Source organism: Onthophagus taurus, chromosome 2 (assembly GCF_036711975.1).
Source record: "Onthophagus taurus isolate NC chromosome 2, IU_Otau_3.0, whole genome shotgun sequence".
Lineage (NCBI taxonomy): Eukaryota > Metazoa > Arthropoda > Insecta > Coleoptera > Scarabaeidae > Onthophagus > Onthophagus taurus.
The window spans coordinates 25,614,328-25,640,148 of NC_091967.1; the positions used below are offsets into that span (position 1 = coordinate 25,614,328).

Genomic DNA, 25,821 nt, shown 5'->3' on the forward strand with positions numbered 1-25,821 from the left:
CGAGGGGTGTCCCTCAGGGATCTATTTTGGGGTCCCTTCTGTTCCTCCTTTACTTTAATGATTTTCCTGGTTACCTGGGAGAGGGTGTAAAGTGTTTGTTGTACACTGATGATGCCACATTGCTTGTCTCCGGGTTAAACTACGGGGAGGTAATGTCTTCCTCAGACAAACTGTTGACTGCTGCAAATGACTGGTGTGTGGCTAATGAACTATGTTTCACAAAGACAACACGGTTCAGACACTTTTCACCCTTAAACGGGATGACTGATGGGTGATTTCCCCCCTGCTAGATTGCTGGGTATAACGGTGAGCTCCAGAGATCTGAAATTTGATGTGCATGTGGCTGAAATTGGTAAAAGATCTCAAGAAACATTTTTCTACTACGTAGGCTAGTGAGCTCGGTATCTGTCGAGGTGGCCAAAACTGCCTATTATGCGCTGATACACTCAATGATTGACTATGGTATTATTGCCTGGGGTGGGAGTACAGCAAGTAATTATGTGTTTGGTTTACAACGCAGAGCTGTGAGAGTGTTGGCTAAACTTAGCTATAGGGAAGATTGTCGCCTCGCCTTTGAATCCTTGAATATTCTAACGCTTCCATCATTGTTTATTCTGAAATGTTTGCTATATATTCATAGTAATGATGAACAGTATAAGACGCACGCCGACGTGCACAGTTTCTTTACCAGAAACCGTACGAACAAGTGCATAGATTTTTGTCGGTTGAGTAGAATGCAGAAAGGTCATTCGTATACTGGTCAGATTTTGTATAATAAGTTACCGCAATCTATTAGGGCACGACAACACAAGCAATTTAAAACTGGTATAAAGAATTTCCTGATGACGGGGAATGTATGTTGTCATTGTATGAATGTATTTTTATTGTATTTTCTCCTTGGCTTATGCGTATGTATTTTGTTGTATATTCTGTTTAAAATGACGTGTGTAAGCCTTTGGCATAGAGCACTAATAAAGTTATTATTATTATTAAATAGAGAGATTTGGATTTTCAACATAATTTCATTAATATTTCGAAAACTTTTATGGTTTCAAAGATTTTGACTGTGATTATTTAGAAAATCAGTTCAGTAGATTATAAATATTTTTTGTATTCATTTTAACATTTTTGTAACAATTTAGTTTATATTCGTTATTTTGATTTCTTTATAATAAAAGCAAGTAAAAGGTTTTTATTCGTTATTTATTTAAAGAATTTAATGTTTTTAACTAATCCGATAATTGGAAATTTTTTACTAATTATAAGTACCACTTATATTTTATAAAAATATACATTCTTCATTTATTTCTTTCTTTTATGACTTATAATTTTATTGATTCGTGAAAGTTTACGTCTCGAAACTATCAAGTTAGCATAGGTTGCAAAATGGGACTAGCTTTGCGAGTGCTCTTAAGTCGGGTGCCTTCACTTTCTACTAATTCTCGGTTTCATCTATCCACCTTTCCCCTACCACGATTGTCTCTCGTTTTTTCTGTAGCGTCCAGGTTCGCGCACGGTAAGCCTACATCACAACGACAGCAATCGCAAGGTGGTATAATAATATTTTCTTCTCGTTTTTCGATCAGTTCGGTTAGTTCTTATGTGAGAATCTCAGTAGTGCGCGCTCTTCGAAGTTACATCGCGAAGAATCAATGTAACAAACTTTACCGGTGATAAGTGATAATAAGTTGGTTCGTTTTAAAAAGGAACCAGTTTATAATACCAAATAGATTTAAGACATTTTAGAATATTTTTATAAGTAAGAAATTTTTAATTTAAATTTTGTTAGTATGTTTGAATACTATCAATCGTAAAAGTTACCGAGAAACACCTTAAATGCACTTCCATTTAGAAAACTCATCTTCACTCTCTTCTCTTATTAGGCCACGCGATTTACGAGAAATTAATAAAAAATAATTATTTTTCAAATAAACTATAAGTTTAGTTGAAGTAATAATTTAAAATTGGATTTAAAATTTCATGTTGGAGGAGTGCTGACATAAACAATGTTATCAGCTTGAGAGCCTACGATGCGAAATTTAATTGCTAAATGACCTATAAGCAGTAGATACACATTTCAAATTTTTACAACAAATATTTTCGAACTTTTTCTCAAATATTTTTTATTTGACGAAGAGAATGCAGTATTTAATTTCACAAGTATACATCACGCAGTTTGAACCTTGATAAAATCCGTTGTTAACAAATCAGTTGTAAATCAAAATCATGTTTTATAAACCTTGACTTAAAACAAGATTTTTTCAGTTGAAAAAAGTAAATATATTAAATTAAAAAGTATTCAGCCTCCACTATCTCTTTATCTTTTACGGAAATATAAAGCAAGCTTCCACTTCCTTGCTTCCTTTCATTTCGTTTATAATCAATCTTTGGCTCGAAATTGTGAATTCTCATCAAGGATAACAAGTCATATACTCAAATATATTCCGTCAACTTCTATTATAACATCGATTTGTTTGCAGTTAATTAGCAAGTACATATCGGCACACACCCTATTATTTAAATAACGTTTAAATAATCAATTATAAATCTGTTTTTGTTATGAAATACAAAATGATACAAACAAATTTTCCTATAAATACATATTTATGAAGAATCGTCATTAATTTCCCGGATTAATCTTTTCCGGGAGTTTAAAACCAGATTGAATCGACATTTCTTTCAGTTAAGTGTGATGTTAACGTTTAATGTCTATATAAATTATTCATTATCGCATAGCGCTTTTTTAAGCATGACTTAAACGAATATAATAAACGCGTTGATATGTTTGTTTATAAGAAAAACAGATTCCTCAATCTAAATATTAATTACACTTTTATGGCGACACGGGTTTCTTAATTCAATTTAAAGTTTCAGTTATAGATTTACGTAACGATTTTATTTACATTTATTAGGATTAGAAAATTGTATAAGGATTGAGAAAGAATTTTCTTTGTATCATAATATTTATATTTTAACCCACATGTAAAACCAATTTTCATTGTCTCCTTTAAATGGTGAGATTTTATTATATAAAAGCTGTTTGAGAGTGTATGCTTAACATCATTTGATTAAACGTAACATTACAGTGTGGTGTCGAGAGAAGAAAATATATGTGAGATCGTAGTGAAAATAAGATTGTGAAATAAACTAACAAAGGCGTAATGACTTAATTTGATTTCAGATTTTTTTTGTTCAAATATGGCGGGTATCAATAACATAGTAGATTTTTACAATTATCTGATGGAAACTAAAAGTGGTAAGTATTGCGTAATAAGAAATAAAATTGGGTCACTTTCTTATACTGGCGCAAATATGAATTTTTCTCTCAAATGCAGGTCGACCGTTAAAATGCTCAATTTTCCATATGCTACAAAACACAAATTATTTTAATTACTTAACTAAACTATTCTTTATTACAAACCATAAGTACTTATATAGTGTTAAAATATCATACACCCTCCATAATTCTGTCAGTAGATAATTGCACAATTATTACTTTATTTATTAACGTGTGTAGATCCGAGGACATCCGATTGGTTTCTATTACAATCTCCTGGTCCTCTGGTCACGATCTTGGTAACTTATCTATACTTTTGTATATGGGCTGGACCAAGGTTTATGAAAGATAGAAAACCATACGAATTAAAAACAGCAATTATTCTTTATAATGCTGTACAAGTCGCGATGAGTTTATTTTTAGTATACGAAGTAAGTTGATTAAAAATCCATTTGATTTATTAATTTTCCATGTACATATTTTGTTATAGGGCATCCGTGGTGGATGGTTCAACGGATACAATTGGTCTTGTCAACCAGTTGATTATTCAAATGATCCTAAAGCATTAAGGGTAATTAACAAGATCAATGAATATTTTTTAATAAAAAGTTACTGTTTATTTTTAGATGGCATCGGCAGTGTGGTGGTACTTTATTTGTAAAATCAGCGAACTTTTAGACACTGTTTTCTTTATATTGAGAAAAAAGACAAATCAAGTGACTTTCTTGCACATTTACCATCACAGTATGATGCCGGTGTGCAGTTGGATTGGCGCGAAATTCTTACCAGGTAATCGAAGAAACCAGTTCTCAATTTTCAAGAGTGAATTACCGTTAGACTTTCCATAAAAAGACTTTAGCAGACATTGTGTACCGGAAAATGTCAATAATCGTAAAGACATCTTAAGTGGTCGTATTTTATTGTTTTATTACACATGTTCGATCAAGGTTTTTAGGTCAACTGCAGATATAATGCAGTGTAAACAATTTGTTTACAAAGTTTAATCATTTAGTTCAAAACTAACATCTGATAATATTAAGGACTTTTTTCTTTTTTAATTAAACACGTAATGTTATTGTAGGTATCAAGAACTAACAATTAACAACTCTAATTAACCTCTTAATGCATCAATTAAAAATTAAAAAGTGATCGTTTTTATACTAATTTTTTTGTAGTGCAGACTAACTATTGACGAGTTGAATTTTCTTTCAATGCTGTTAGTAACCTGCTAATAATATGTACTATTAGTAGTATAGGACGAATAGTGGCCGTCCACATTTTGAACGGACATTTCACCTCCAGTTTTTTGTAAAGCACTAAAGCATTCTACAGGGTGATTTATTAGCTCACCATCAAACTTCGACATATGATAGCTAATGCAATTACCAAAAAAAATGTTAATGAACATATGTCCTATTTCAATTATTTACGAAATTATAACACTTTAAAGTTTTCTGCAGCGAATTTATTAATAATCAGTAAAATCAAACATTCAACAAAAACAAAGTCATTGTAATATGTCAGTTTGCTGTCATAATGTACGCTTATAGCACTGAAGAATATGGTGATATAATTTTTGTGTATGGTTTTTGCAATGGAAATGCTCGACAATAAGTACGAGAATATCAAGAATGATTTCCACAGCGTCATTTGCCATATTATTCTGATTTTAGCGATTCTTGCAGAAGACTTCGAGAAACAGGTAATCCTGCTCCAGCAAAAGCTATTCGACTGCACGTAGTTAATGTAGAGGAGGAAGAAGCTTTAATTGATGCTGTCATTGATAATCCTTCCATCAGCACTCGAAGAATAGCACACAACATACATGTAAGACAAAATTTTGCGTGGTCCGTATTGAACCGCGAAGTCCTTCATCTATATCGTAAACAGAATGTTCAAGTTCTACAGCCAGGAGATAATCAGCAACGGTTAGCATTTTGTGAATGGTTATTACAGTAACATGCCCAAAATAATGACTTCATTTCAAATGTTCTCTGGACAGATGAACCATGTTTTACACGAGATGGTATAAATAATTACTATAATGAACATCTCTAGGCATTACAAAATCCGCACGCGATTAGACCAGGGCCGTTAAGTATTTTTTTTTTATTGGCTCTTTCGAAAGTTTTTTAAAATTGGTTGACCCCATATTTTTTAATTTTTGATTCTGAGGCTTAGTTTTTCCAAAAAAAAATAATAAAGTTAGAAATTACAGGCCGCGAATTCAGTAGCGCGTCACTCAGATTTGAGCATACGATTGGAGCGTATAAAAATCAATAAAATTCCTGGAGAGAGACAATGCTATGAATCTTATGCGCTAAAAGAAAACAGAAGAAAACGGGAGAGAAATCACGTCTGTGATTTCTTTCTTCTTACTTAAAACGTCACAATGAATCAGGGGTGGGGAATTTTAAAGTTTTACATTAATTATTGCAAAAATTAAACAATTTTCGAACGTGAAAACGTTACTAATCCATCTAATTTAATTTACATTATCGATTTTTTGAAAGACGGTCTTTCTAATCGATTGACTTAACGGCGCTATTTACTAGGTTTGCATGTACTTGATGGACGTTTGAACGCTGTAAATTATAGATTTTTTTAACGATACACTTTTTTTTACTTCAAGATATACCTCTTAATGTAATTCAAAATATGTGGTACCAGCATGAAGGTGCCCCACCTCATCGCGGAAGAGTAGTTGTCGAGTGGTTAAACCAAATGAAACAAATTGTGTATCAAGTGGAAATTAACACATGAAAAGTTATTAAACAGAATACAAATGGCTGCTACTGAAACAAGAAATCAACCAGACATTTTAATTCGGCTGAAGAACTCTTTAATTCGTCGTTGTGAAGCATGTGTTCTAGCAGAATGTATTCTGTGTTTTAAAAAAAATGTAGCAGTTAATTATGATATAAAAATTAAAACTTTAAAGTGTTATAATTTCGTAAATAATTGAAATAGGACATATGTTCATTAACATTTTTTTTTTGGTAATTGGATTAGCTATCATATCTCAAAGTTTGATGGTGAGCTAATAAATCACCCTGTATATTTCCACATCTAAGAGATTATAGAACACTTTTTTCTTCTTTTACTTTTTACATCTTTTTCTAGGGTCAGGTTTTTAGAAGGCAGAGGTATTGATCCATGGCCTCTACATCCACCATTAATGGACTGGGAATGGTAGAGATAAGAGAGATGCTTTTCTTATCTTACCATTTCATTACACACACGTTTCTTCTCTGAAAAGAAATTGTTCCATCAATTTTGATGATTTTACTCTTCAAGTCACTCAGCACTTCTATACTGGATAGGTTTTTTATTAGGATAAACAATGTCCTTTATTAAACAGTGATTTTATCAATATCATCATAATTCGGTACGACATTGAAAGATCTCAAAAACTTCTCTGTCGAGAACAGTACTTTTAGTAGTATAAATTATAAAATTATAGGGAATCAGAATTTGGCATCTTTTTTTTAAGTGGAATTTACAGCACCCAAAACAACCTTCATATACGAATAAAGTTTCGTTACTAGTCACATATTTTTCTGAAGTAGTTTTATTGTCGTTCTTTTTCTGCTTCTTCAATGACTCCATAGACCGATTGATGCCTGATCATGACCTCCCTCCTTCAATTTCTGGTAACAAGCATCTCTGCCCGTCTCATATTCCCATCTTGTTCTCTGCCTTCCCCTAAGTGTCGGATTTGGCATTATCCTATTAATTAGTTGCTACAGCCTAACCATATCTCTTGCCCATTACAATATCTGGATCTTGATGCACTCTGAGAGTATTAGCTCAGGTAGGGGCTGTTATATTTTGTTCCCCATATATTATCCTCATATATTGCGCCTACAATCCTTCTCAGGATTATTTCATCAAAGACATCTGTGCTATTTACCAGTTTCTGAGTTAAATCTTAAAATTATTTATATAAACTCGAAACTTTATGTTCATTGGTATATCTTTAGATTTGATTATATAGCCTATTGCATAGTAAGGTTTTTTTTTGGTGGGGACGTTTTTGGTAAGGTTTCGATGGGGACATCTTTGTCTTAATTGATTTATAAATCTACACGCAATTTGTATATTGTTACCCTTGAAGTCTTTTTCCATATTCAAATGTTAGTCATTTTTATAACCTGTCTTCTTCCCTCTAATGATTATATTAGTTGCTCTTCTCGTCTGCTTAAACGCCTTTCTCTCGTGTGCATCTATCTATCTTCATGATATACACTTCGTTCCTTGTTCGATCTCTCTAAATTAAGTTACTCCTGCTTGTGGGTATTCTGTAGTACTTCTCTGTTAATTATGCAACTACATTTTATCTGAACTGATATAGTGTATATATCAGTAAGTAGTATATATTAGTAAGTAGTCTATTTAATTGTGTGTTCCCATCTAGTGACCTCGATGTGACGTTGTGTATATTCCGATACGGGAAACATGTTGAGCTTACTGCTCACATACTTACTGAAACTATGTAAACTACATATACCAATTGTTCCCATAAACTCCTGCTACTTTTCGATCTTTGCGATTATTATCTTGATATCATTTTTTGGCTATGAGTCGTAAACGTTTTCTAGTTGTTGATAGAAGGACAAGACTTTGAAGGTCTGTTTTATTTCAGGCTACTGTTCTTCCTGAACTTAATTCTTTCTGACTTAATTCTCAGTTTCCACATTTTTTTACTTATGGGTCGAAAGTCAGTTATACTCATTCTTATAATATGAACGCCACTTCCTATTTCTTCGGACCTGTCTGCTTGCCACTACAATACAGTGTAAGCATTAGTATCTTTGATTCCATCACCCAGCCTCGAGTTTCCTAAATTACCACAATTGTTATCTTATACTATTTTATTTTAGCCAGCCGAGACTGCTGTGCTCCAGGTTTATTTAATGCGGTGATTATTTACGGATTCGTAATCGCACTTTTTTTTTCAGAATAGGGTTTTGGCCATTTCTTCCGTTGGAATTAGCAAGCTCAGTCTTTCATAGGATTACTAATTCTTAAAAAAAATTTAGGCAATACTATTGGTGATTAGTAATGTCTAAATTTTTCATCAATATCGTATAAACGAAAAGGCGAATTGTAGAGTTGGAGAAGTATCTTATTGTATTCGATACCATTGCCAAGCAAAAGCAAGATCTCTCTTTGAATTACTGCTATTGTGTTGTTAAAGCTTTATCTTCTGAATCACTTTGCATGGTAGCTTCGATATAAAAACAAATAAGTTACGATCTCGATGCTAACGACGGTACTTAAAAAATGTGTGTTTGCACAAGAAAAAATCACAAGTGAAGGGATAAGAAGCAAAACGGTACAAGAACATTTTTGACTCAAAACGAGTTTTGTGCATATTTGGGTAATTTATGAATCAAATTAAATGTGTTATTTACTACAAAAATCGGACGAATCCTGTATGTAAATAGAAGATTAAGTCAAAATTACAACAGTTACACCCTTTTGCTTCTAACTCTTTCAATTATGAGGCAATAGTAGATACAAACGCAAACAAAGCAGCCACGAAATAAGCAAGCAAATGAAATTACTGAACATTTTCTGGGACTGATTCTGCCCATAGTGATTTTCAGGAAATATTGATAATTAATTATCTCAGAAATGAGTTTTATTAGATTACGCATTTAAACGTAAAATTTGTTTGTATTACTATAAAAACAGGGTTAAGGAGTGTTATACAGTATGTCCCGTATCTTCCGCATCAGAGCATTATACGGTTGTAGGATACATTTTCCGAAATGTTTATAATAACCGCACGGAAACTGTCTAAAGTCGTCCAATAAAAAAAAAGTGTATGAAAAAGTGTATTTCTCTTTCCGTGTCGAATCTATTGGTGAGTACACGTGCGAAACTAGTTTAGAACGGCGCGGTGGACCGGACGGAGGTGAGACCGATTGCCTGAGTGTGATTTACGATCTCGGAAGGCGTCTCCCTAAGCTTTTGTTGAATCGCTAATGGACGACTTTAAACAGTTCCCGTGCGGTTATCATTAACCTTTCGGAAAAATTTTATTAGAAAGTCGCTTCAGATTAATGTATCCTATGTAATGTAATTTCGTTTAGTGCTCTGATGCGGAAGATACGGGACATCCTGTATCTATCCCTATATAGATACAGGATGGGTTAAAGACTATACATCCTTAACACTTTCATTCTTCATTTTTAATAATGCTTATGTCCACGCGCATGAAAATTGGCATCACGGATTCGTACATCTTGAGTATTGAATTTGTTATGTATATGACAGTCTAAAGTGATGGGAATTAAGTAACTATAAATTTTAAGAATGAAAATAATAAGATTTGTCCAAATAGTCTTACAATTAGTAGAATATTGCTAGTCTTAGGGTGGTGTTGCATATTATACGGGATGAGATTGATTTTAAGTTAAAACTGCAGTTTTTTCACAAATTTTTGCAAATAGGTAATTCTATCCAGGTAATTTTTTGATGTTAACCTAATAGGGCAGCAGTCAATGTTCTCGATGCCTTTCGTTTTCACATATGTTTGTTGTATATACATAACATTGTATGAAAATGTATCGAAAAATTTTCAAAAACTACTTTCGGTTATAATATCGGAAAGATAAATCTCGTACATTAAGAACATATTAATGTTCCTAGATATAACAATATGATTACAGTAAATTATTTTAATTTGCTATATTTAATATGTAAGATTCTTCCGATATTTTTGCGATTGTATTACTAAGCTAATAAGAAGAAAATTCTATTTTTTTTTCTGTTACTAGGTGGTCATGGTACACTTCTTGGATTAATAAATTCTTTTATCCATATCATAATGTATACTTACTACATGGTAGCATCAATGGGACCACAATATCAAAAATATTTATGGTGGAAAAAATACCTCACAATGATGCAAATGGTAAGAAAATCTGTAAATTTTCTCAATGTAACGTAATAAAAACATAATTCTTTTTTGTAGATTCAATTTTGTATAGTTTTTCTACATAGTGCACAAGTGCTATTTAGACAGTGTGATTATCCAAAAACCATAGCTTTTTTACTCGCTTTTCAAGCAGTATTTTTCTTTTATTTATTTGCTCAATTCTTCGTTAAAGCCTACATGAGCAAGGAAAAAGTGAAAACAACTGCAAATGGTGTTCATCATAAGGAAGTGCAAGTTAATGGTGTTGAAACTAATGGAATAGAATTGAATGGGTTACTTAAAACAAAATTAAAAACGAATAGTACGATATTGAATGGTAAAACAAATGGTACTGTAAACTACATAGCAAATGGAAAAATTAAAGACAATTAGTTTATAAATTTGTAAATAATATATTGAATTAGTTGCTATTATAATTTGTATAGTTACGTTTAAGAGCAGATTACGATTATGTATTTATTGTACCTTTTTGATATTGTACTTATGTTGTTAAATCTAAGGGGATGTTATAATATACAGCTCAATATGAAGTTATCAAATGAATTTTACGTACAATTTTCCATTATTAAGTTTGCACAAGATTTGAACTTCTTGAACTATATACCTACTTTAATAAGTTGATAGTATTAAATTTAGAGGGTTTCGTCTATACATTTCAACAATTTTGCAAAATGTGTTGAAGTAATAATAAATTATATTATTTTATCTTAGCACGTTGAGCGCCGCGTGGCCACCGGTGGACATAGTGTGTTTTCTATCCTGGGACCAAGATTTTTTTTTGTTGATTAGCGTTGTAAGTTGTTTTCTCTCCTACAGGCTGCTTACTTGGTCATTCTTTTGCTCATTTTTGAGCTCCGATTCTCAAGTGTTACCTTTAATCACTTGAAAAAGCAACAAATTCATCAAATTTTTATATTTTCGTATCTATCTCGATATTGACGTATCTAAGAGCAAAAGTGCAAGAGAGCAATATGGTTAACAATAAAATTTGCTACTACTTTTGTACTAAAATATTTTTTGTAACATACTGCGATTCCTAAGGGCTACCTTTAATCACTTGAAAAAGCAACAAATTCATAAAATTTTTATATTTTCGTATCTATCTCGATATTGACGTATCTAAGAGCAAAAGTGCAAGAGAGCAATATTGTTAACAATAAAATTTGCTACTACTTTTGTACTAAATTTTTTTTTGTAACATACTGCGATTCCTAAGGGTTACCTTTAATCACTTGAAAAAGCAACAAATTCATCAAATTTTTATATTTTCGTATCTATCTCGATATTGACGTATCTAAGAGCAAAAGTGTAAGAGAGCAATATTGTTAACAATAAAATTTCCTACTACTTTTGTATTAAATTTTTTTTTATAATATACTGCGATTCCTATGGGTTACCTTTAATCACTTGAAAAAGCAGCAAATTCATCAAATTTTCATATTTTCGTATCTACTTCGATATTGACGTATGTAACAGCAAAAGTGCAAGAGAGCAATATTGTTAACAATAAAATTTGCTACTACTTTTGTACTAAACTATTTTTTGTAACATACTGCGATTCCTAAGGGTTACCTTTAATCACTTGAAAAAGCAACAAATTCATAAAATTTTCATATTTTCGTACTTTTCTCGATATTGATGCATTTAAGAGCTGAGGTGCAAAGAGAAATATTGTTAACAATCAAATTTGCAACAATTTTTGTTATAAAAGTATTCTTATAGCAAGCTCCGAAAAACAACAAATTCTTCAAATTTTCATATTTTTTGTATTTTTCTCAATATTGACGCATCTAAGAACAAAACAGCAAGAGAGCAATACAATATTCGGTTGATTATCAACTCATAGATAATTTTACAACACTGAAACTTAGGCATTCAACCGAGTGGGGTTAGTAATGTATTCTAAAATGGTTTACATATTCATCATTATATCGAATGATGGCGTTAGGTATATTTTTATGAGTAACGCTGACATCATCTGACTAGAAAATTAACTTTAGTGTGTGTCAGTCTTTGATGGTGAGCAGTATGTTTCTGCGGATCTCCGTTCCCTTGCGGGATTGATCATGTAAGCATTTTTAGTTATTTTCATCTAGCCGTATATTTTTTTAAACAAAGCAAACGATACTATGTATAAATATTTGATAGGAACAGAAATGTTGGAATTTATAATGCTCTATATCAGGAGGAGCTGAAAATATAACAGGACAAAGGGAGTTATGACGAAGATTACAGAAAAGCCTTCGACAGCGTACAACGCTTCCAGAGATCTTCTAGATAAGTGGGAGTGAATGCGGACGATCTTCATCTAATTGCTAAATTGTATTGTAATCAAACCGCGAAAGTTCGAGTGGATAATGAGACATTGCGCCATTGTTATTCAACACATACTCGGAATCAATATTTGATGACGCCCAAAACAATTCAGAAGTGGAAATTAAGAAAGATGCTGCCATGGACGAAATCCATGGACGAATCGTTTCCTTGTTTTGACCTTCCTGTTTCCAATTTCTGGCCGCTCTTTTCAAGACAGGAGTCTCCAGGTCAATTCCTGGAGCATATCTTTTGTTTTGTCTAAATTATCAGCTGTTAAGGTTAGCGGCATCTATATTTATTTCACTTGTATCACAATCAAGTTTCTCAAAGTCGTACTCCAAAATGATTATCAATATTTTGAGCTGTATAGTATACCTCTTCTGATTTTAACGTGATTGCTAACTTCATATGGTTTAACTGACATGATAGCTGATATTGTAGATGTAACATTATAAAAACATATAAATAGAATAATTAGCTTTCTCTTAAACGCTCTTTATATTTTGCAGATGGTCGTTTGTTCCCAACTTAGTTCGGAATGTTGCTTGTTCTTTTAGCTGGTAGAGCATAAGTTCATTTTCTTTCTAATGTTATTATTGTGAGAATAGTTTGTAAAGGTGACTATTGAGAGTTGTCGGGCGGTAGTTTTCATGATTCCTAATGTCATTTATCTGGTATACTGCTTGACAGTAGGCATAACTGACGCTTTTCAAACTTATTTTCTATACAAGGTGATCGCCTCCAGATTTTATTGCTTCGACGACTTCATCCACTTTCATGGGTGCTTTATTAGTTTTCATGGTTGTTTTAGATTCTTGATTTGCGAAGCCCAGTTCTTTGTAATAGTGTCAAAATTTACACATTTCTGATCATGGCATTTAAATAATAAAAATAAATGTGGTAGAACTGTTTCACAATATTTAAGATAAAAAATTAAGATATCCTCTCTATTTGAAGTAATATGTTTCTCAGTTTTATTATTTCGGATTTGCCCTGAACTAGAGAGTTACACAATACTTTCATACTTCTGTTCTTTTCTATAGTTTCTTGGATTAGCTGACTGCGATAGTTTCTGACGTCACGCCTAATTACTCTTAGCTCGGTGTCTTAGCTTGTTGGTTTAGAAGGGTCTTTTTAATATGGTTTTCAAATCCCTGGATATCACTCGGCCTTGTTCGCGGTTTTCTGTATGTGATCTTTATCAATCTGTGCCTTTATGTATTATGTTTTATGTGAATTTTAAATCGCACATATGTGGATCGGTTACGATGCGAAGTATTTCTATTAAATCAGACATGTAAAAGCGTTGTAAATACCTATTATGTAAGTAGTCCATAAAATTGTCTCTTGCTTAGGTGAGTTATTCTACACATACGACCAAAATGGTACATTTCCGGCATGAACCAATTTTCCATTAACATATGTCACATAAACCTGTAGGAACGCATATGCTTTGAGATGTTTTACTGTTCCTTAAAAACTTGCGCAACAAAACATAATATGTTTTCATTATGCTGTACTTTAACTGTTTTCAATCACCACCCGAGATTTAGACAGTTCTTGGTTGATTGTTCTTTTAGGGGAACAAGGCATGCTGTCCAGGAAAGGATTTCATAATATGTTCGCTCACTTTAAATCTCCCGTTACCAAGAAATCCATAGAAGAGAAACATCGCTATCTGGGATTAACCAGGGGGTAGGCAGATTTATACTTTTTGTTAGCGTTTTTTTACCAAATCATTTTTGGTTTAATACACCATCCTTACTAATTCGTATATAAATCAATAATCATGATCTACAAGAGCTAATTGTACAACACTGTATCCATCTTTGTAATTAAAATACACAGATGTAGTCTGGTTAGGTTGGCAAAGAGTATTAAAACGCCGGTCAAGCAACTCTCCAGAATTACAGGATCTTAGGAATAAAATGGACACTACATTCACTACACTCATTGAGGTATTCAATAGTAAAATTAAAGACGCGTGTGACGACGGATGTAGTGTATACGGCAATTTATTAAATTAAAACAATTTTCACTATTTCACAGGAATGTCTAGTTTTGGTAAACTACATTACATTTTGGCTGCAGCCTGTAATTCAGTGTACTTAAACGAATAGGTAGTACTTAAATAGAATGTTTCAATACGAAATAATGTTTTATATTTACCTACCTTGATTAAATCTTTCAAAGAATCATTGAGCGCCAAACACACTTTAAGAACTATGTGAAATATTATCTAATTTGATATTTTGAGCAAATAGTGCCAACTGCTATAACTACCTCCTGTTGCCATGAATTTTAAAGAGTGAATCGCGATTGGTCGGCATTGACTCTCGAAGTTTAGTATCCTGTTTTGAAATACTTGGCGATATTTATGCAAAAGATATTCAAAGTTTACAAAACATCATTTGCACAATGTTGTCAAATTCTCCAGATGGCACTTTCAGAAACTCTGTAAGTTGATTCTTCATTACATGCCTACAATAATAATAATAATAATATGGTTTTATTAATCAAAAATAATGACAAAATAATTATACAAAAGCAATACGTAGGGCGGAGTTAGGAATCAAGTTCCTCTCTACCACTCAACCTTACAAACAAAAAAAAAATAAAAATATTTATAAAATAGAACAAAAGAAAAATGTAAATAATAAACTCAGCAACTATACGCCAGATTGTTCATGCATTAACATTTGTCGCAGTTTCTTCTTAAACGCATTCAAATTTAGAGATTTCAGAGAGCCTGGTAGCGGATTATAATATTTAGGGAGGCAATAAGTGAAGGATCGTTCAAATAATGAGGTCTCGTGTTTAGGAGGTGTAATAATACCTCTATTTTTTTTCTCTATTTTGCTTCAAGAGCCTAATGTTTATTAACAACCTCAAAATGAAGTCTGGAATGGTTAAATCAGGCGATCTTGAAGGCCAGTGCAAATTACTTCACACCTAGCAAAATTTGACATTTGCTGGAAAAAATCTTGTCTCATTCTACTGATAATGCTTCTGTGGCAACATCATCTGAAGATGATTTAGGAAAAGCTACTTTCTGAAGACATTCAGTAGGAATTTAATGAAATCAGAAACATGTTGCAATAAATTTCGTCTGATAATACCTCTATTTCTAATATTGATATTATGAACATCTGTCCTGAATGATATTTTGTTGTGTAGATACGGGGGCTTCTTCAACATGAGAAGCTTATGGTAAAATGATAACAAATGCAACTTTCTTCTGTTGGACATATTCAACCAACCAGCATCTATCAACTTATGAGACACATGATCATACCGTTTTAAACCGTATACAAGCCTGAAACAAGCATTCTGTACCCGCTGTACACGACTTACTGAAGCGCTATCCAGACGATACTTCCACTAAGTTCCTAATTTCCCGTGTTAAAATAGTTTCAGCCAGTGACACATCATTGGGAGCAAATCTCAGGTATAATCGGGTATCATCTGCGTAAAAATGACAGCTACAGTGTTTCAAACTATTTGAAAACTTGGATGTATACAACGAAAACAAAAGTGGCCCCAATATAGAACCCTACGGCACACCCGCCGACGCCCTCCGATATTCAGATATAGAGTTGTTTATCTTAACTTTTTGGTATCTATTGCACAAATAATTGGAAATCAATGATATAGCATTACCGCTAAACCCAACAAAATTTAAGACAGAACTAATAAAAAAAGACCGCTGATTTCTTAAGGTTAATGTTTCGTGACATATGAGTTAAGCAAAACATAACTTTTATAACATTTTGGAAAAATGGTGTATAAGTGCGAAAGCTTTCACATCCGGTGTTTGCTGATTACCGCTGTTGTCATCCCTTGGTAGTAATTTCCGGTTTTGGCTAGTTCATTGGTCGTATTGAAATCTATGGCATGCTTGTCCTTTTTGTGGCAATACTCTGCGACCGCTGTTTGTGGCTGCGTTTGTCTTTAGATATCGGAAGAACGTTCCGAATTTTGCTGGTGGTACCGTCATACCTGAAACATAAGGGTACAATACTTACCGTGTCTTCCTTCTGCTTACGTCATTTAGAGTACATTTTCAGAAACCTTTCTTCTTTTCCATATTCTTTCTGCTCGTAGGAAAAAAGGCTTGGATCACTAACCTCTTCTGTTGTGGATGGAGATAGAACAAAGCTTATAGGGACCTGTTTGTTTGTGTCTTCTTCCGATACACTTTTAATTCCATGCTCCCATCTATCTTCCTAATGACTGAAATATTCACGAACTGTTTTACAGCTTCCTTTTCCATAGTAAATTTAGTCATGGTGTGTTGAGACTTCAGGTGTTCTAGGATCCCATGGAGACGCTTTTTTTCATGCTGTCAGATCAGAAAGAACATACTTAGCCCGGGAACATACTTCAGCAAGCCCCCGGAATATGTCTCTGGCAAAGATCATCCACGGTATCTTTGACTGCCACTCTAGTAACCAGAGATTCCAAAACTTACCAGGATATCCTAGAGATTTAACTTTATACTTTTGATTAATTCCACAAAATGTGTAGAATCTATGACATGTGATTCTGTTTTACTTGTAAAAGCTCCGCCAACTGGTACGTTGGAGAATTACAGCTCTGCCAGGGAGTACCTGGTCTGGTTTATAGATTTTAAGTCATCCATAAATTATAGGCGATACTGTGACCTATACAAACAAATGAAAGTTAAATTGAAAATTGTTAAGTCAGGTGTTTAATTCCATAACATTGTTATGAAAAATGTAATATTGTACAACTTAATTCAAAAATGAAAAAATAAATTTTCAAATATGAATATTTATACAGGATATTTTCTTTCGCTCGTTTTTAAATAGAATCCGCAAATCGAATAATTTGAATATAACATTTATATTTATGAAATGATTAGGCAGTTCTTTACGACCTGCGCATGCAGTGATCTATTGACCTATATTATACGAAAATTTAATTCTGTATATAAGGATAATTTCGTAAATGAACAAATAGAATTGCATAGTACCAAACACTCACATAACCATGATTTTAGAATTATATAAGAAATTCAATTATGAATTGGCAGGTAATATATTTTCAATGAAAATCATTATTATTACTATTTTTCTACAACTGCATTATTTCTTTCTGTAGATCCACGAAGCAACAATTTCCTATTTATTTCGTCACCTTTCAAATTGTTAACTTTGCTAGCAGTTTATTTATGGTTTTGTCTAAGGGCCGGTCCACATTTCATGAAGAATAGAAAACCATTTCAATTAAGAAAAACGTTAATTGTATATAATCTCTGTCAAATCTTTCTCAGTTTATATTTTTTTATAAAGGTAAGGCTTTGAAAAAAATATTAATTAACTCACAACATTATATTTTAAGGCAGGGGAAATGTGGATATATGAGTATGACTTAAGATGTGCTCCTGTCGATTACTCAATCAACCCGCGGAACCAATATTTAGTAGGGATATGTCATATATATTTTCTCTCAAAAATAAGTGAACTTCTAGATACTGTGTTTTTCACGTTACGAAAAAAATATTCTCAAGTTACTGCTTTACATTTATATCATCATACTTTAATGGTATTTTTAGCGTGGTTGGGGGTAAAGTACTTTGCAGGTAAGAATTTAATTTTATTAATAAAACTAAGTTTGCCAAAAAAGCAATTCCACCGATCATGGAAACGAAGAGAACTAAAGGTTTTTGAACATTGACGTTGAAAACCCTTTAGAAGATGATATGAGTTTACACCAAAAAAATCCAAATAAATTGTAACTCGATATTTCTGTCAACTCATCAGCATTAATCACAATTCATTTTTATGGAAAATTTCATGACGAGTAAATGTGACTGAGTCTCACAGCAGAATTTATTCTGTTATGTTACATGTTTGATCGTTGTGATGTATCGATAATTTATACGAGAGTCAACTATGGATATCAATATTTCCTGCTGGTTGATAGTATCGAATGTCTTTTCGTAGTTGACGAATACTAAGACTATTTATTAAATGTTATTGTTAACTTAATGTTTATTGTATTCGATCGATTTCTCGATTAGACCTTTTAGAGTGTGGAAGGTGATTGTTTGTGCCATGTATGTATGTACATATGTATGGATTGGGGAGTGCATGCGAAACCGCACGCCACACTTAGGCCCCATTGTGACCCTTGTGCATCTTCCCATTACACAATCTGGTTACATCAACCAGCCTAAGGATTTTCCAAAGGCTAGGACAGCTCCTAGAGGTTTATTCCTGATGTCATCTGTGCTTGGCCATTCCTCCCCGAAGGTCCTCATTCTGAGGTCGGTCAGAGAGGCGCAATCACACAAGATGTGTTTAACCGTCTCGTCATCCTGTTCACAGACTCGACAAAGAGGGGAGTCAGCAAGCTTCATGTTTTGAAGGTGCTTATTTATCTTACAGTGTCCCGTGAGGAGACCTGTGACAGTGCGAACGGCACATTTACCGAGCCCTACGAAGAACTGGGCTGTTACGGCTGAAGGATATTTTAACAATTCCTTGGCGAGATGACAGCCCGGGGTACGGTCCCACCAGTTTAAAAAGTTTTTGTGGTTAATGCGCTTGATTAACTCGATATGAGTAGCTAAAGAGGGGGTAATTATCGGCTTGAGTGCACAGGGCTCTATCGGCAGCACGTTTGGCTAGCCTGTCTGCGTGGTTATTACCCTTGGAGCCAGAATGCCCCTTAATCCACTGGATTCTGACACGATTCTATTTCGCGGCCTCCTCCAGTGCTTTGTGACAATCCATTACTATTGCAGACATTATAATAACTCTGCTTAAAGCTAAAGGAGATTGTTTACTGTCTGTAAAAATAGTAAAACACTTACCCCGCTTGTTTGATTCAACAATGCTGTCAGCAGCAAGTTTAATAGCAGTTAGTTCCGCATGTATGACGGTGGTGCTAGACCCTAAATGTTCCGAGAAGCGGATCCGAGGATCGTGAGAGAATACCCCCGCGCCTGCACCATTTCGCCCTTTTGAACCATCAGTGTACATCTTAAAAGTTCTGCGTTCATCTACTATTGTGGGACTGACTTGGGTGAGGTACTTCTTTGATAAAACATATTTTGCTGGTCTGTGATCAGTCTTACACTCGAGTAGGGGTGTGTCTAACACTGCTCCCCTCCAGAGTGTTGAATTGCTGCCAGCCATTGACATGGTTATCAACTGGACTGCGTGTTCGCCGAATAAACTGATGCCAGTAGGGTATGAAACCAACATTTGCCATTGTAGGCAAAAGCCGGCCCGCGCCATAATAAAGCGCTCTTACTAAAATAGCATGATAAGACAAGTATGAGCAAGTTGCTTCATGTGAATATCTAAAATGACATTATTAAAATGTTTTAAAATGTTATTATTAAAATATTATTAAAAAAAAATGATTTTCATCGAAATTTTGAACTTGCTTATAAACAGGTACTTTGTCATTTTGTCACTGATAAAGGTACAGCAGATCAGAAAATTGCATAGTAGAAGGGTATTTTTCTTATTTGCGCATTTATCAGCCCCGCAATAGCATTAACCTTGCCGTGTGGCCGGTTGCTTTTGCCTACAATGGTCACTGTTGGTTGCCTAACCTATTGGCGTCACTTTTTTACACGGGAACTATGCGGAACGCTCAGTCCAGTTAATAATCATCTCACTGCTGCCAGCGTCCCCATCCTTCATAGTTCCTACTGATTGTAGTCTTTTCATGGTTATCAACGCCACTTCTTGAATATGTAGGTTGAGTAGTGGTAAATTTAACATGATTCCATGGCCGCGGTGGGGGTTGATAGCAGCGCACTTGTAACATACAGACACGCGAGTCTCTGTATTCTATTAAGAGTTTATACATATATGAGATAACAGGCACTCTTCCATTGTGCTGGTGTTGTGTCCATTGACAAATATTCGTTGAATAGCAGCATCAGTACATTTAGTAGTTATTTCCTTTTATTTTTATGGCGTTACCTTATCTTGCCTAGAGAATTTGTTATTTTTCATTTCAGAGAGTGCGTTTTTCGATTTCGTATGTAGGTATTTCTGAGATCTCTTCTGAGCCCTGGTTCATAAACTTAGGTATATTTGTTTCGGTGTTCTTATTTTGTTCTCTATATAGTTCTGCATAAATACAGGGTGATTCATAACTCGTGTGCAATATTTTGAATTCTTATTTCGATTCTGTGGCAGCTACTAAAATGCTTCCATTGCAGAAGCCGTAAGCAAAAATAATGTCGGCATCTCTTGATTAGTAAATTCTGGCATGATTACTAAAAAGTGTTTAAGTGTAAGCGACTTTAAAAAATTTGTAATTGTCAAATTAACTTTATTTACGTTTAACTCTTTTTTCCGAAAACAAAGTTTCTGTGCTAAAATTTGTAAAACTTGTAAAAACTATAAAATTGGCGTAAATATAAAATTTTATTCTTATTTTTTTATTTAAAATTTTATTTTGCATCAGTATACCACAGACCATCTGTATATTGTGTTATTTTTAGAATTTCTTCTTTATTAGTTATGATTCCGTGTTTGTCTCTTAAAGCTGTATTTATTTATGTCTTTGGAAAAGTTTCTGATCCAAAACTTTCAAGCTGCCGTTACTTTTTATGACCGCTGAAACGTCTTCTTCTACATTGGACTAGGGACAATTCCCTGTTTGTCAAGCCTCGTATTTTATTCCGCAGATGAAGAGAACCTGTTCTGAACCCACCTTTTGGGAGATCATACAAATTCTTGTCATTCTCTTCTTACTTATTTTTTCTACATGTTCCTTCCATTTTTTTTTCTGGTTTTTGTCCAACTTTCATTTCCATCATTCTCATCTTTTGCTTAGTGTTCGTGGTCTCTGCTGTCGTCTCGGCATCATATATTATTAGTATATTTTCTTTCTCTGGTATTTACAGGTCGTTACTTCCAATTATATAATAAGCGTTCTATTGTTTTTATATTTACAATTTTCCCTTTCCTAATATAATACATATAATATACAGGGTGATTTATAACATACGGAGCAGACTAAAAGAGTAGGTACTAGAAGTCAAATTGAAGATATTTTCTTAATAATGTTTTGACCACAACTTAATAATCACAAAGTATAGAACGTTAAAGTTGAATTAATGGCCGAGCATTTCCTACCATATACGGTATTACACTACGTTTAAATTCAAACTGCGAATATTTCGGGGTTACTTAATCAACGCATGATTAACAATAATAATAAAATCTTTGCAATACAACAGTTACGGCTATTTAAAATTTGTTAAAACGCTCAAACGATGGTCTTTGTTTGTTGAGAATAGCTGATACCATGTTTTCATTGCTGCCAATCCAGTTGATTTTGTTACTTAGCAGCGGACAAGTATTTTAATTGTTCTTTACTGAATATCAGCGGTTCTTAAAAATGGACGTTAAATTATTTAAAAAATTAAAATGCGATATCTATATAGATATGTAATACATATGTAACTATTAAGTTTCTAACAAAACATTATTAAGAAAATCTCTTCAGTTTTACCTCTAGTACCTACCCTTTTAGTCTGCTCCATATGTTATAAATTACCCTGTAAGAACAGTCTGTCCATAAAGTAACGCATATAGGCGATAAAATCATTATGAATGGTTTATGGAAAAATCCCTGAAACGGGTCTAAAGATTAAAATTTTTTTCCAGATTTTTTTTATTGAAAATTTATTTTCAATATTAATATTTGTTGCATTAGAAAATTTTCGAGAAAAATTATTTTAAAGATTAACTCCTTCAAATTTGCTTGACATGATAAAAAATAGCAGTAGCTATGAGTAACTGTGATAACCATTTATTTTAAACAATTGGAGGAGAAGTGGTTTTGACCAAAAAGTTATATGAAAGACTCCCTTAATTTTCGTTGAAAAATCACCCCTTAAAATCTTTCGCATCAATTTACATACACCCTGTATATACATATATACCTCCAGATCCTCTACCCTCCTCCCCCCTTTCCACACCTTCGCCTCCTAGCCCCCATACCTCCCTCATCCATCTTTTGCTTCCTGTCCATTACCTCCGCCCTTAGCTCACTACACCACCTCTCCACATCGTCCGCCCAGTACCTATTCCCCCTTTCCTCATTGCCACAGCGGAATCTGGCCACCAATCTCTTCTCTTCATCACCCCCCTCCATCAACAAATACTTTGGCAGTTCTTCTGTCACTATCTCCCCATACCTTTCATTATATCTCCCTTCCCGTTTCTGTGACCTTCTTTCCTGTCTCTGTATGTCCCTGTCCCTACCTCTCAGTTCTCTCCACATTTCACCTCTTTCCGCTCTTCTGTTTTCGATCCCAGTTAGTAAATATTCCATTCTTCTATAATATGCTTCCCTGTCTCTTTGCCCATAGATCAGCCTCCTCTCCTTAATTTGCCTCCAGCACTCTCCCAGGATCCTGCAATGCGGTCTTGCTTCTATCATTTCTTCATACTTCACTGCTCTTCTCCCAACCTCCACCCTTACTGCATCCACCTTAACCTCCTCCCTCACTACATACCCTGGAGTCTCCCTTGCCAACCCTAGTACCCATCTCCAATACCGTCTTTGCATATCCTCCAGCAATCCTTGTACTCTCCATTTCCATACGTCTGCGCCGTGCATCATTGTGCTCCTTACCAAGCCATCAAACGTAACCTTTCTTTTTCCCACGTCCCTCCCAAAAGTTCTTTCCGCCCATCCCTAAACCTGTCCCATCATCCTGTTCGCACTTTTTGGCATCGCCCTCACGTGCACCCCGACTTTATTATTTTCCGCGAACCCATATGCCAGGTACGTGTACTCTTTCACTTGCTCTATCTTTCTTCCCTGTCACCTCCATTCTTCCTTCTATCTTCTCCTCCCTTTGCAGAACTTCATTATCTTTGTTTTCTCGACGTTTACCTCCAACCCCTTCGCCTTAAAATATCTTTCCAGAGACCTCATCCTTCATCTCCACCGCCTCTCTAGCAACAACCACCAAATCGTCCGCATACGCCAAGGCGTGCATCTTTGTTCCTCCTATCACAACCCCACCCATTTGCCCCTTCACAAGTCTCTTTTCCAAGTCCGTCGTATATATTGCAAATAGTGTGGGACTAAGCGGGCACCCCTGTCTCAATACCTTCGTCGTCTCTTCCAAAAAACGGCGTCATCAGTATAGCAAAGTAGGTTATAATTTTGGGTCCCCATTTGGCATCTCCTAGTCTAACTCCTTCACTCACAGATATATGTCTTCAATGTCTTGGGTGGTATTATCTGTGCGGGTACATTTTCATGTTCGAGGTAAGCTTAGTTAAGTTGACGAAGTAGAAAAAGGTGGGATTATTGAATTCTATAGATTTTTCTGTAATCTGCTTAATAATGAAAATTACGTCTGTTGTGCCTCTATTCTTTCGAAATCCCTGCGACTATTCTTTCGACTACCCTTTATGAGGTAGTTTCTTTCTTTCACATAAATTCTCTGGTATTTGTGTTAAGTTACCAGTTAAGTTTGTTCTGTTTTTGGGACACTTTTTCTAGTCTGCCTTTTTTTACTGTATCGACTATTGTTGTATTTAGATTTGCGACATTTATATTTTCCCCATCAGTATATGGTAAGTTACATAGGTTTGTATTTATTTCATCTTGAAATAATGCTACGTTTTCAAGTGGTTGTAATTGTGTGACGTCATGTTTGGTTAAAAGTTTCATAGTATTTATAACCACTTTTGTTGTCATCATTCGATGATCGCTTCCAATTGAAAACATGAAATTGAGAAGTTGATTCATTATTTAAATCATTTAAATTAATTAAATCGCCTAACATATCATGAGTTGTAATAAAGAGTTTCTGGGAAAATTATGGTAGTAAAAGGTGTTAATAGTTTTGCAAGTGGTAGGAATTGGAGGATGGAAGGAATTAGACAAGTCAAACTAGATAAATGGAATTTACACAGAAGGAATTTGAAAAAAAGAATGAATAAAAACAAAAGAAAAGTTATGGTGATAGAAGAGGAATTGATGAAAATGAATGGTGACCTAGGAGTAGAAATAGAACGTTACAGAAAATATGAAAAAGGAAATAGAGATATCGATGGAGATAAACAACGTTACATACAAAGTAATAAATAAACCAATACTTATCTTTGGATGTGAGAAGGGGATACTTACAAATAAGAGAACAAAAAGAGCAAACTACGGACTAGTGAGATGAAATATCTGAGGAGAGTTGAGGTGGTGACAAAGATAGATAAGATCAGAAAAGGCAATATAAGAAAGAAAACTAAAGTAGAAAACGACAAATAAGTTGATCAAATAATGTAAGAAAGAAGAAGGAAGGGAAGAACAAAGCAAATCTGGAAGGGGTGATACTAACCTACGGGGCAAGAAACTAAATGATTGGTTGAAAATAAGAAAACATGGTATAAATTCGTTTATGAACAAGAAATATCAGAACGCAACTGAGCCTTTGATATTTATCATTTTATCGCCCGTAAAAAAATCCAACTATTTCTTGAAAATCTTGAAATTTTACTTTGTATTGTCGGTACACCGTCACGCCTCAATTTTCTTTTCTGCGGTTTTATAAGTAGGAGAGGAATTTGAATAAGGTCTTTATTATTTTTTACCCAATCGTGATTAATAAATGACGGAAATCTTCTTTCGGATTCTCGATTCGGTAATTTAAATACGGCTCGAAGATAAAATGATACTTCTAATTGGTAATAAACTACGGAAATCATGCAATTTACTCTTGCAATAACACTCAGATTATCCAAGGTGAAGAAATTCCTTTCTCAAAGGAAGTCAAATATCTAGGTGCAATCCTAGACAAAACCCTCTCATGGAATGGACATTTGCAGGGAGTTTTGCACAAAGCTAGACTATCTTTGTGGACTTGCCACAGTCTTTGTAGAAAAAATTGGGGTCTTACTCCTGAAAGACTATACTGGCTCTATGTGACTGTGGCTAGACCTTTGATCACATACGGAGCAGCAGCTTGGTATAAGAAAGTCCGACAGACTTCAATTATCAGTAAACTTTCACAAATTTCAACGAGTAGTAGTAGCAATCTCTGGTGCAATAAGCACAACGCCAACTCTAGCAATGGAGGTTCTGCTTGGCCTATCTCCTCTGTATTTGCATATAGAGAAAGTGGCTAGAACTACTGTGTATTACACTTATTTAACTTATTATAGTTATCAAAGATATGTGCACTAAAAAGGAGTGGCCATTTAAAGACATTGTTGCTTTTACGTACTACACTTTAATGAACACCAGTTTACTTGTACTTTTACAA

At 34.1% G+C, this 25,821-nt stretch overlaps 2 protein-coding genes across 2 annotated transcripts in view; one reads left to right on the forward strand and one right to left on the reverse strand.

Annotated features, from left to right (window-relative positions):
• LOC139429080 (uncharacterized) overlaps positions 1-25,821 on the reverse strand; it is a 516,749-nt gene that overhangs the window by 463,876 nt on the left and 27,052 nt on the right. The window lies entirely within an intron of this gene.
• LOC111417875 (very long chain fatty acid elongase 7) lies at positions 1,554-10,756 on the forward strand. The gene is made up of 7 exons (XM_023050276.2): positions 1,554-1,759; positions 3,182-3,256; positions 3,518-3,708; positions 3,768-3,848; positions 3,904-4,066; positions 10,066-10,202; positions 10,263-10,756. Exons 2-7 carry the CDS (start codon positions 3,199-3,201, stop codon positions 10,596-10,598), a joined length of 966 nt encoding a protein of 321 aa, XP_022906044.1. The 5' UTR covers positions 1,554-1,759; positions 3,182-3,198; the 3' UTR covers positions 10,599-10,756.